Genomic DNA, 13,080 nt, shown 5'->3' on the forward strand with positions numbered 1-13,080 from the left:
ATGGTCTATATTCAAACTTGACCTAGGTTTGATCAAGACAAACATTTATATTAAATTCCACGAATACTCAGTGAAAAATGCAGCCCCTATTGCATACACAATGTTTTTCTTTGATATGGCCAGGTGACCTTGTTTTTGATACAAGATGACCTATATTTAAACATGATCTAGAGTGATCAAATTTCATGAAGATCCAATATAAATGCAGGCCCTATTACACCCACAAGGGTTTTCTTTGATTTGAGATTGTGACCTAGTTGTTGACCCCAGATGACCAATATTCGAATTTGACATTTCATCAAGGCAATCATTACGGTCAAATTTCATGAAATTCAAGTAAATATGCAGCCTCTATTGTATATACAATCTAAGTGTGAACAGACGACGGACAACAGACATCGAGTGATCACAATAACTCCCAAGTAAAAAGACCTAGTTATAGCATTTTATTTTTACTCTCTCTCTCTCTCGTTCACTCCGTTTCAGCATTTATCAATACTGCTCTGATAATATTTTCTAGCGGGTCTGTCAAAAAATCTTCTAAAATAAGTTAAGTGTCAATTTTGATCCACATTTTCCGTAAAATTAGTATGTTTTTCCTGGATTTCTCTTTAAATGTTTGACAGTTCCCATTGAGATAAACTCCGAAGATGGTAATAGAAAATTTCAAAATTTGCAGAATATCTTTATAAATTTGAAGCTGTTATCAAAAAATAATTTCGAATGTAAATTAACTATTTTGCAAACAAAACAACTCATGAAATTTAAGTTTTGGGTTTATTTGTTGATGCATTGTTATAGCACAAGCATAATAGCAACATCTACATCCAAACGTTTAGTTAAATTTCTAAAGGATATTTTTTGAAATTGTGATTTTTCTCAATGTTAACAATGAAAATATACACTTTTTCCATAAAACCGATATTTTTGAAAATATATTTTAAAGAACTAAAAAGATCATATTACCAATTACAGAGACATTTAGGATAACTAAAGTTTATATCTGGATCATGATCGTTGCTATTCGTGAGAAAAAGAGTGTTATGGATTAAGTGGATCAACAGTAGCAGCCTATGATTGCCGAACATGCTACTTTTAAATCCAACCTTGCTTTAGCTGTTGGTTTAAATATTTATTCTGTAAGTGTTCAATTTTGAAACTAGAACGGAGATAATTTTATATTCTGTGAAAGCTTGGTTTTAAATCCTTAGCTAAGAAAGTGATTATACAATGTCTGGTTTTGTCCAATGGATTTGAAATTAATGCAAAAATGTACTGTGAAAATAAAAAATCAATAGTTTAATATCAGAGTGTATTTTAAACTATAATAGTAAAGAAGTTATGTAACAGCAGATAAGAACTTTTTTATGTGGAAACAGTTAAAACATGCAAGAGGAGCTCGATAACTTATTTTCAGAATTAAAATCTGATAAGCTTACCTGTAGTGGACGAAACTTTCTACATCTCTTTGCCTAAAATTATAATGGGCATCATTAGATAAATTCTTAATGTGATAAAATATCTACATCGCTTAACGACGTTTGCGTAAAGTAACAAAAGAGTGTGATAAAAGCTGTATTGTCCGTTAAATATTGACCTGGCACTCATTAATCTTCGCCAACATTTTTGGGGGTTTCCGTTATTTTACGCAATATTTGTATCCTAAAAATATCTACATTACTGAAATAACCAAAATAAATAACCACTGGCATGGTGGCATTATGGTAAGCTGTCTGATTGCCACGCACGTAACCACGAGTTCTAAATTGCATCAGATCATGTTTTAAATTCAGTGTAATGTTGTTATCGATGCTGCTTCTATTCTCATAATATCTACGTAACATACATGTATTTACGAATTTTGCTTGTTTTCTCTTGTAGTATTCATTTTCTTAAAACGCTGGTGACAAGTATTTTGTCTTTTGATCTTATATACTTTTAAAGATTTTTATTCAGCATTTTCTCTAACGGTTAACTTGACTACAAGTGTATTTCTTTCGGGAAATAGACCATAAAGTCTGATCAGATAAGTGTGGCAATATTTCTACCTGTTAAGTTTGCCGATAAAATTTGAAAAACAGGTCCTACGCAGGAGTCAAACCAACTATACCGTGATCGAAGACTAAACGTTTTGTCCGCACAGCTATTTGCACATGCGACATTGTGAAAATTATAAAGAAATATATACGCAGTAGTTATATCGCTATATCTCTATTTAGCTTCGGACACTGAGAATTAATTTACGGAAATATAAGGAATATTCATGAGAGACAGGTTAATACTTACGGACAACAACGACAACAATTATAATAATAATAACACATTCAGTGAATTTGTATATCCAACCAAACAGAATGTAGTTAAATATTTAAAAAAAAAAAACGTATTATCTGCCTATTATAAGCAGATTTCTTTTCAAAATGGATCTCAGTTTAGAGATAATGTCTCATAATTTCTTTTGAAGTACCACATTTCAAACAGAATATATTTTTAATCGCATAATGCGTCTGAGCTTTTGTCTTTGTGGAAGACATATTTATATATTCCTAACTGACAGTAAAAGCTACTTTGACCTTGTCCACTATGGCCTGAAGGCATAACTCATTCCAAAAGAAAGCCACACATGTACTAACACTGGTCACACATATCTCATAACAATACACGTCCTATGCCTTTTACAAAGAAATACCCTGTATAACAAACACTATATAAGTACTAAGGGCCATAACTCTTGTGTTTCTTAAGAATCTCAATGAAACTTATGTCGCATTTTCCTATCTTAGCCAACATATCTACCATATTATATCAACCTCTTCAGTATGACTGCAGACGAACAGAAAATCATACAGAAGTAAAATACTGTGTCAGTACTATATATCAGTACTAAGGACCATACCTTTTGCCTTTGTCAGGCAATCTATCTGAAATTTGCCTAGCCGTATTTCCCTACAGCAGGTACCATTTATTCATGTTTCATTGATGTCTAAGACATGGCCCCTGACGGATGGAGGGAACAAAAGCTATCACAGTAGACATCGTCCCTGACTATTTCAATGCTGGATAGTAAAATAGGATACATCTGAGGAAGCTGGAGCTGTCACTATAGTGTTTAATTACCCCAGTGTAGATGGCCATATCGGAAAAGGGTTCACATGTATGTAATGATAGCAGAAATAGAACGAAAGTGTATTAAAACATTAACTAAGCATAAACGGGACATAATTTATAGAACATGTCTGCAAGACTTATGCACCATGTGTCATATCATGTGGATAATAATTTGGAACAACTATTTCAAGTCTGCACCAAATCTTATCAGTAATTACTGAAATGGAGCGCACGTGCATCCCATTTTAACCTGAAATTCTAAGTATAAAATTTCGCATAATTTAAAAAAGATTGGTTTCAGAGTTACGGATTTTTTGTCATACATTGTATGACGAAGAATAGATCACTATACACTTTGTTAAGTCAGCTAATAACAAAATTGTAACCTTCACGTATGAGCTAGAGATATCGGTCTTGCATGTGGCGTATCGCTTTGTTATTGTAGATGTTTTTAAAATTTGTGCGAAGTGATTTGACTATCAAGTCAAAGCTATATACCAGACAAGATTAATTATATAAAATCATTGACCTCAGAATGTGATCTTGACTTTTCGACTAAGAAGTCTGAATTTTACACTCGAATATAGACTAGTCATGGTGAATGTTTATGCTAAGGTTTTTGAATGTGTTGTAGACAGGACAAAAATACTACTTGACCTTTTAGGTTGACCATAACCTTTGGGCTAGTGGTTAGATATTATCTAAGTATTATTAAATTAATGCTTGCGAAAAAATATTTGATTATTTATCCATGCATATAAAGATTGTTGACCTGAAAAGGAAAATACTCTTATTAATTGAGCCAACCCTGTCAATTTTCTGCAAAAACCATAGTTCGAGATCGACTCGGACGATCTGATTATATCACTTGGCTGACATCAAACTCAACATGTTTGATAAGAACTGCAATTTTTGAGGACTCCACATAATATGTCTTGCCCAGACGAGCGTATTTCAAAGTGAAAGGTTGTCATAGTCTGTAATGATTTATTATTTCTTTATATTAAAGTTTGATTATACTAATTTGTACCAGCTCGATTATGACGAAACCTTTAAGCTTATTGGAAACACTCGTGAGTCCGCTTCCTTGGAAAACCAATACTGGTGTCATATGAGAAGTCATGGTTGTGACCCCAGTGGGATTCGACTCCACGATCCACTTAGTTATTGAGGCATGATTTAAGCCTTAACTGCCCTTTTACATTGCTAATATATTTTGTTCTGTTAATAGTATTGAACTTACATGCTAAAATGTCTTCCACTGAAACACCTAATTCTTTGGCTATTTTGACCCAAGTAACATTCAAAGGCCCACATTTCTGCATTTTACCAAACAATGCTCGTAGTGTTGCATCTTCAGCTTCAGATCTCCATCTCAGAAGTAAATAATATACACGCATTGAACTTCTTTGATGTTCTCCTACTAACTGGTCTACTACAACAGTTGAACCATCTACAAAAAGGTAAGCTGCCAGCATTTCCCAGTTGCTTCCGATGTTGTTGGCGATAACAGTAAGTTGTCTGTCTTCAGGAACCTTGGCAAGAATATCTGAAAGTAACATCATCTACATATTTCTAAAACAAAAGCAGAGAATTTGCTAAGATCGATCGAAATATGGTTTAAAGCAAACTAATTTTCAGTCTAAGAGATACACATATTTTCTTAGGTGAAAGAGGATTGCAAGTTACAGTTCTTTCGCTCTGTAATTCGAGTACTCTAATTCAGGTATATAGTTGCAGGTAAAGGTTAAGAGAAAAAAACAAAAGGGTCATAAATTTTATATAATTCAGGATATGTGGGCACAGTTTTGATTCATTCGCTCTGTCTCTTCTGTCATTGCCATCTATCATAATCCAAATTTTCTTAAACCCCGCTGACTGGTGGCAAAGTTGTTGTCCGAGGTAAAACCTGAAGACTGTGACTCACTGAAGACCTGGAGCGCCTGTGATAAATAAGACTCCGGTATATACCGGGTTCAAGCGATTTGAATGATAATTAGGCTTATCTTTAATGTATATATTTTTAACCATGGTAATACTAACCCTAACCTTTACTCAGTATATTATACAGATTATGCACTAAATGTGTGCGGACATGCAATAATTTACGTATTATGCCATGCACTCGAATTGATAATCACTTCTGGACATGAGCAGAAGACCGCTCCGGGTCTGCATTGAGCAATATTTGAAACCTGAAAAGCTAGAAATTGCTTTTGAGGGAAAACTACATCCCTCCATATGTCCTTGATCTTGAAATGACTTAGCAGAAAATTGCGTCATCCACATCGATTTGTGCTAACTTTATTAAAAATAATTTCGAGAGTAAAAAGTATTATGGAGCACATAGGCAGTTCTTCCAATTGTATGTGTACTTTTTGCAGTAAAGTGTTTTTGTTTGTTTGTTGGGTTTAACGTCTCACCGAAAAAAGTATAGGTCATATGGGGACTTTCAAGTTTTTGATGATAAGTGTATTATTCTATAGCGGACGGGCAGCTGACTAGAGCCACTGACCTTCCGTTAACCAGATAGATGGCTTCCTCACATGAAGAATTCAACGAGCGATGCCCGACAGTCAGCGACCTTAACCACTTGGTCATGGAGGACCCTTGTAGTAAAGTATATAAAATGACGTGCGTTGGCAATAAGGAATTATTTTTCAAACAAAAGTCGTGAAACCAACCAAAGTTGTTAATACTGTTCCGTACTTGAGTAGTAGCTGCAACACACTGGATAGCCGGCTATCCTGACGCCCGATAGACAAGTTAGAGAAATAACCCGGATGGAAAAATAACCTTAATGTAAATGGAAAACTTTCCACTATCATTACACTCCTCCAATCCCGTAATTTATATCTAATTCACTAACTTTATCTGATATTGTTTCTTAGTACCCACACATCTACAATATACGCTGATGATGTGTCTGCAAGCTTTGAAAAAGCTAACAAGTGAAATTAGAAAATAATTAAGCTGGTTTGTTTAGAGATTATTCAGAGAAAAACTTTATGTACGACGCAATTTCCTTCCTACCTGGGGTCTCTAGGCTTACGATGAAAAGAGCCAGTGTATACGAGTGTGGTATGGTAAAACGCGTTTTACTCAGTTGTAACATCAAAGCCAATTGTGTTGCAATTTTAAATGTACATGGCTATTGAAACCTCTTAAAAGTCCAGAAAAATCATGTTTGCAGCTGTAATATTTTCAAAAGAAGCGCGTTAATCTCAAAATTTCTGCACTGTCCTCGTATTTGACTTGCAAAAACTGGGTTCGTATCAATAGAAAAATATGGAAAAATCAACCTAATTTTCAAAGTATGAGATATAAGACTGATATGTATTAGGTCTGTATGTACTAACATCTCCTGTCTTCAGTTGGAGAAAAAAAATGAAATCGTTCCGAGTACACATTTCCTTTGAGAGCGGCCCATGGCGGCATATGTATTTTTCAAGGGAAGTCGCCTCTTTTCTGTAATAATCGCATTAAAAATACAGTTTGAGCAATTTTGCAAACCCAAAAATATAGCTATATTCAATGTTATTGTTTACATGTTACGTTTTGTAAATTATTTCATTTTTGAAAATGTAATAGTTATAGTATGTGTGAGAGTGTGGTACCAGGATATATCAGAGCTAGGGGTACATCGAGGGTATTTTTCTCTGCACATATCTTCGAGGCCGGTAGGCCGAGACAGATATGTGCAGAGAAAAATACCGAGATGTACCCCTAGCTCTGATATATCCTCGTAACACACGAGCATTACATATTATAACTGTTTTATCGCATAGTTTTATCACTAAAATTTACATATTATTTTCATTTAAATTTGTTTATTATTATTTTTACTCTTTTGATTCCCTTTCTGCGCCTCGCTGACTGAAACACTAAAACTTCTGTTTTAGAAAATGTTTTCCCTAGATAAAAGTATCCAACAGATTTCTGCACTGGTTTTAAATCTTTGCATTTCATTGGCCAAACATATTGTATCACTTGTTGTTTTGTTTGTAAAAAAAAAATCAAATTGAGAAATCTCAGAATTTCATAAATTTATCTTTCATGTATTTCTGAATTTGGCGATAACTATCGAGTTTTTGAAATATTCTAGTTTATTTATTCTTTTACTTTATAAATGTAGGTGTTTGTGATAATTCTTTCTATGTGAACTGTAAATTGGAGCTAAAATCATCTTTTCTTTGAAAGGAAAAAATTATACTCCCTTGATAGGACCTCAATAGAGAAAAAGTGTTGCGATATATATCGGAACAGTTTTACTGTGCTGATATATATCGCAACAGTTTTTTTTTCTAATGAAACTTTATAGAGATTTCTGTGTTGATATATATCGTAACAGTTTTGTAAAATATCAGCACAGATTTTGTAGTATTAATGTGTGTTACCATGTTTAACATACTGCAAAGATCAAAGGAAAATTGCCGCACTATGCGATAAGCTTAATTATAGAGATATGTTTGGGTAATTTCTGACTGATTTGGGTTCATTATGTTGATAGCTGGATCCCAGCATCACACACTGTGTCATATACAACAGTTAAATGGAGCCAGATCTTTGTTAGAGCAAGTACTCGTTGTAAAATACTATGTATAAACTTGGACCAATCAGAAACAAGTTCTATAAATAGCACATCTGCTAAGGTATAAATAGGTAGATGGATGACAGAGATTTTATTCAGTTTCCAGCGATAGAAGAAGACACATCGAGGATTCAACTGATAATTTATCCAAGTACCTTGATAAGGAAGTTATTGCAACTGTCCTGTCAGGGCGGATAAATTAAAAAGAAGACATTTGAAGTTCATAGACTAAAGAAGAGTGGCAGAATTTCAACAAGGTTTCGAGCTATAAGTCCAGCGCATATGAGTTTTACCTTAAGGAAAGTTGAATACTATAGACGATAACAAATATAGGCTGAGTATCAGAAAGCTGAGACAGAGACAAAAAGTTTGGTAATCTACTGAGGAAGTAGGAGAGTTCCAGCTTATAGACGGTTCAGCGTTATTAGTGAAGTACAGCCAAGGCATTTGGGATAAACCTGTATGGTAGTTGAATGCTACATGTGATAACTAAGCTTTAGAAGTGTTTCAAAAATTGGAGAAAAAAAATAGCAGATGTATATTGGTTTCACAAAATGCTAATTATGACGCCAGAATTTAGAAATCCATGCGAATGTACACTCTATTCTTGTACATAGTGTAATAGAATTTGAGACAACCTGAAATTTTAAAACCCTGACAGAAAAGACAAGGGTGCCCATAGCACTAGCGGATCCAGGGAACGCCCCCGGCGTCCCCCCCCCCCCCCCCCCCCCCCCAAAAAAAAAAAAAACCAATCGCCGGAACATAGGTAGTTTTTCTTTTGTTCCGAAGGAAAAAAGCGCAAAATATGCATTTTTCTCGCTCGCTACGCTCGCATACGTAATTTGTCTCTTGTTTCTGGATGAAAGAAATGAAAAATATGCATTTTTCTCGCTCGCTACGCTCGCATAGGTAATTTATCTTTTGTTCTGGGTGAGAAATTTTAAATATGCATTATTTCTTGCTCGCTCGAAAAAAGCGCAAAATATGCATTTTTCTCGCTCGCTACGCTCGCATACGTAATTTGTCTCTTGTTTCTGGATGAAAGAAATGAAAAATATGCATTTTTCTCGCTCGCTACGCTCGCATACGCAATTTGTATTTTGTTCTGGGAGAAAATATATTATTTGGATTTTTTTCTCGCTCGCCACGCTCGCACACTAAAAATCCGACAAATTTTGCACGAACTCCTATAACGCTCTTTACCATTTCTATGTTAAGTAGCCCTTTATAACCCTTCAACAAAAAAATCCTCAGAAAATTTTATATTTTACGCCTCCCCCCCCCCCCCCCCCCCCCCCCCCCCAACCACTCCCTACCAAATCCTATATCCGCCCTGCGTAGCTAGTCATCATTAGTTAATGCCATTTTACATGTTAATATAAACAAAATTAGCGTCTTTAATAAAATCGTTTAACTGTCGTTGAAGTATATTTCTAGAAAATATACTTAGATTGTAAATTACTTAACACTGTAAATAATGTGAATCTATTTTAGTAAAAAGATTTCATTTTAGTGTACTTTCATTGTCCTCATATAAAAGTATGTATCTATATTAAAATGACATAATGAACAAAACGTTTATGTGACGTTAACACCAAAAATGACGTATCAACGTTGCAACATCTAGCTAAACAACAGAAATAAAATGGAATTTTACAAAAAAAAATCTGCCTTGAAGACCCCCCTTTTTTTTTAGTTTTTGTTCAGAAATGATTAAAGAAGAATAAATATGAAAATCAAGATCTTTGACCATTCCGTTTTATTTGTTATATCGGCTAACCGGCCATGAAATACATTGATTGTTTTTCGTTGTTTTTCCCTACCCCTACTACGAATATCTCTTTAATTAAGCATTTTCCAAATGAAATAATTTACAAAACGCAACATGTAAAAAATAAAACTGAATTTAGCTATATTCCTGAGTTTGAAAAAAAATGTTATAACATCCATTAAATCTAATGCCATAATGACAGGAAAGCTGCGATTTCCCTGGACAAATACATGTGTCGCTAAAAGGCGCTCCTCAAATAAAATGTGGACTCGGATCGTTTTAATTTTTTTCTCCAAATGAAAGACAGGAGATGTTTGAACATACAGACCGAATTCTAGTCTTATATCTCATACTTCATCACGATAATGCCAACTACTGCACACGATTACAGATACGGAATGAACAGAAATAATAAGAAAGTTAAAAAAATACGTTGATTTAGTGACCCATCTGAATGTAATAATTAACAAGAGCTGTCTCCACAGGATGACACATGCCCCACGTCGTCTTACTGTGGTACACATTCATGCCAAGTTATTTGAAAATCCATCCATGGATGACAAAGATATGGACCGGACACGAATGCACTATCATGAAAAATTAACTTTAATGTCTAAGTGTGACCTTGACCTTTGAGCTACGGACCTGGGTCTTGCGCGCGACACGTCGTCTTACTGTGGTACACATTCATGCCAAGTTATTTGAAAATCCATCCATGGATGACAAAGATATGGACCGGAAACGAAAATTGCGGACAGACCGACAGACTGACAGACGGTTCAAAAACTATATGCCTCCCTTCGGGGGCATAAAAAGACACTCTTAGGTGTGGTAGTCGGGGACTGAGGGGGGTATAACACACTTCGTTACGTAGAGAGGACTATAGAGTTGTCTTTATGCAGTACTGGGCACTATTTTGACTTATAACATCGATAAGCAGATAACGTTCTCCTAATTTCACGAAAGTTTATTCATTTTTCCCCTTAAACTATTGTTTTTCGCGAAAGTTCATAAAATGTTCATGAAAATTATATTATCATCGTATGCCACCATACATTCGGGATATTTTTCCATCTGGAGTATTTGTCCATCGGACGTCGGAATAGTGTGTTACTTGGTCATTTCGCGATTTTTGAAAAAGCATGAATGCAAGAAGCACTTTGGCTGATATTTTACTTGCATTAAATAAATAAAATTTGCCTTTCTATGCCATCGAAGTAACACCACAAACTCCATTACTTTCTAATTTTACATGGCAGCGCTTTCAAAGCTTGAACACACATCTTCAGCTTATTTTTGGAGTGTGTGTATGTGTGGGGTACTTAGAAACAATATTATATTAAGTTAGTGCCAGAAATATAAAAATAAATGGAAGGATGGGAGGTGTGTAATGTTGGCGGGAGATTAGTGGTAGAAGTTTAGGCGGTTAGTTGTCTGTGGGCCAGTTTCTGTAAGTCTTCTAGTTTTTGGATTTCGTAACCCGGAAATTAGGAAAAGGTTCATCCATTTCAGCTATTAATACATTCCTTCCGGGATTGATTAAGACCGGATGTCGCTATCTACCGTATATCAAACAAAAATTATATTCATTCGAGTAAACCTTGTGTATGAATAATGCGGAATGAATTTCGGTTATACACGCATTTGTAGTAGATTGTTTCAATACTGCCTTTCAGATATTAGTGTTTTGCTTATATAACTGTTCTTAATCAATTAAATATACTGCTGAGGTATATTCATTTACATTAAATAAAGGGAGATAATTTGTCATAAATTCAGTCAGAAGCTATCTATCCTGATTTCCCGAGTCCATCTGGTGGCATAAATGACATTTCAAATCAGTATCTTTATTGGTTACTGAGATACACCCATTTTAATCTGAAACAAAGGGAGGTAATTTGACATAAAATCAGTCCATAGATATCTGCCCTGATTGTCTCAGTCACACTTATGACAATAAAGAAATTTCAAATGAGTCCTTTAAATACTAACTGAGATAAATCCCTTTTTATTACAAGAGTTACAGAGCGGAAGGGAAATCGCTAACCAACAGACGGACACCGAGGCGATAACATAATACGTCCCTTCGGGCATATAAAAAGGAATCGAGATCTTATGGTTGTATGCACGTTTTGTTAAAAACAAATCATAAATGAAGCTTCTATTGTGCAGACAAGGTCAAAATAGCTAATTTTGGCCATTTCAGTGGCCATAACTCAGGCCCCATGTTCACAAAACGTTTTCAGTCTCAGCTGAGTTTGAAAATGAAACATTATGTCATTTATACCTAAATGGCATGATCAAAACTAAACTTTAAGTTAATCACAATTTTCAAGTGACTATTCGGTAAAGATGGTCTCAGTTGGAATTTAACCTTGAAAGTTTAGTAAAATTGATATTCAAATTTTAAACTCAAACTCAGCCGAGACCGAAAAATGTTTTGTGAACACGGGGCTTGGAACCCTTTATGGGATCTGGTCGGTTCAAGAAAGGAACCGGGATTTTATGGTAACACAAGTTTTGTGCAAGTTTGATTAAATTCAAATCATAACTGAAGCTGCTATTGTGCAGATAAGGTCAAATAGCTAATTTTGGCCTTATCAGAGGCCATTACTCTAGAACCCATAATGGAATCTGGCCAGTTCAAGAAAGGAAACGAGATCTTATGGTGATACAAATTTTGTGCAAGTTTCGTTAAAATCAAATCATAAATGAAGCTGCTATCATGCAGACAAGGTCAAAATAGCTAATTTTGGCCCTTTCAGGGGCTATCACTCTGGAACCCATAACGGAATCTGGCCAGTTCAAAAAAGGAACCAAGCTCTTATGGTGACACAAGTTGTGTGCAAGTTTGGTAAAAAAATCAAACCATAAATGAAGCTGCTATTGTGCAGACAAGGTCAAAATAGCTAATTTTGGCCCTTTCACAGGCCATAAGTCTGGAACCCATAATGGGATCTAGCCAGTTCAACAAAGGAACCAAGATCTTATGGTGATACAAGTTGTGTGCAAGTTTGATTAAAATAAAATCATAAATGAAACCAATATCGTTCAGACAAGAAATTGTTGACGCACGCACGGACGGACGACGACAGACGGTGGACGAAGGTAGATCACAAAAGCTCATCTTGTCACTATGTGACAGATGAGCTAATAAAACAAAGTCAATCATAAAACAAATCACCCTGTGTGGGATGCGAACCCACAGCCTCCTAATCGCAAAAGTTAAATGACTAGCAAGATTCCTCAAGTCTACCAACTGAACTACCGAGGCAATTTCGATGTATTCATAATTTGAAATTTGTAGTTTTGAATAAGTCAAATATCTTTCAGACCCTTGTTTAATAAATGGAGCAGTCTGGAAAATCCAAAGCTAAAAATAAAAGCGACAGGTCACTCCTAAATGCTAGTACTCTAAAACTTGTTGTGAGAGGTTGCGACAGGTCACATTTTGGTATCAGTATCAGAATAAGTTCATCATACATGCATAAAAGAACATGTACATACTTATAGAGTCTGCACTATTTGTTTAGAAGACGCCAGTGGTGCATTGATGTCTTTATGACATATTTATAAAAACTCCTTATGGTTAAGTGCTTTATTCCGT

General features: G+C 35.0%; 1 protein-coding gene across 2 annotated transcripts in view; it reads right to left on the reverse strand.

The window, feature by feature from the left end:
* Nucleotides 1–13,080, reverse strand: part of LOC123534258 (uncharacterized) — a 40,143-nt gene that overhangs the window by 7,383 nt on the left and 19,680 nt on the right. For both annotated transcript variants that reach the window (XM_053519967.1, XM_053519968.1), the window contains exons 3-4: nt 4,352–4,657; nt 1,440–1,472 (exon numbers count right to left, since the gene is read on the reverse strand). In XM_053519967.1, the coding sequence (XP_053375942.1) occupies nt 1,459–1,472; nt 4,352–4,657 (320 nt within the window). In that variant the 3' untranslated portion in view covers nt 1,440–1,458. The remainder of the gene's footprint in view (nt 1–1,439; nt 1,473–4,351; nt 4,658–13,080) is intronic.

Source organism: Mercenaria mercenaria, chromosome 12 (genome assembly GCF_021730395.1).
Source record: "Mercenaria mercenaria strain notata chromosome 12, MADL_Memer_1, whole genome shotgun sequence".
Lineage (NCBI taxonomy): Eukaryota > Metazoa > Mollusca > Bivalvia > Venerida > Veneridae > Mercenaria > Mercenaria mercenaria.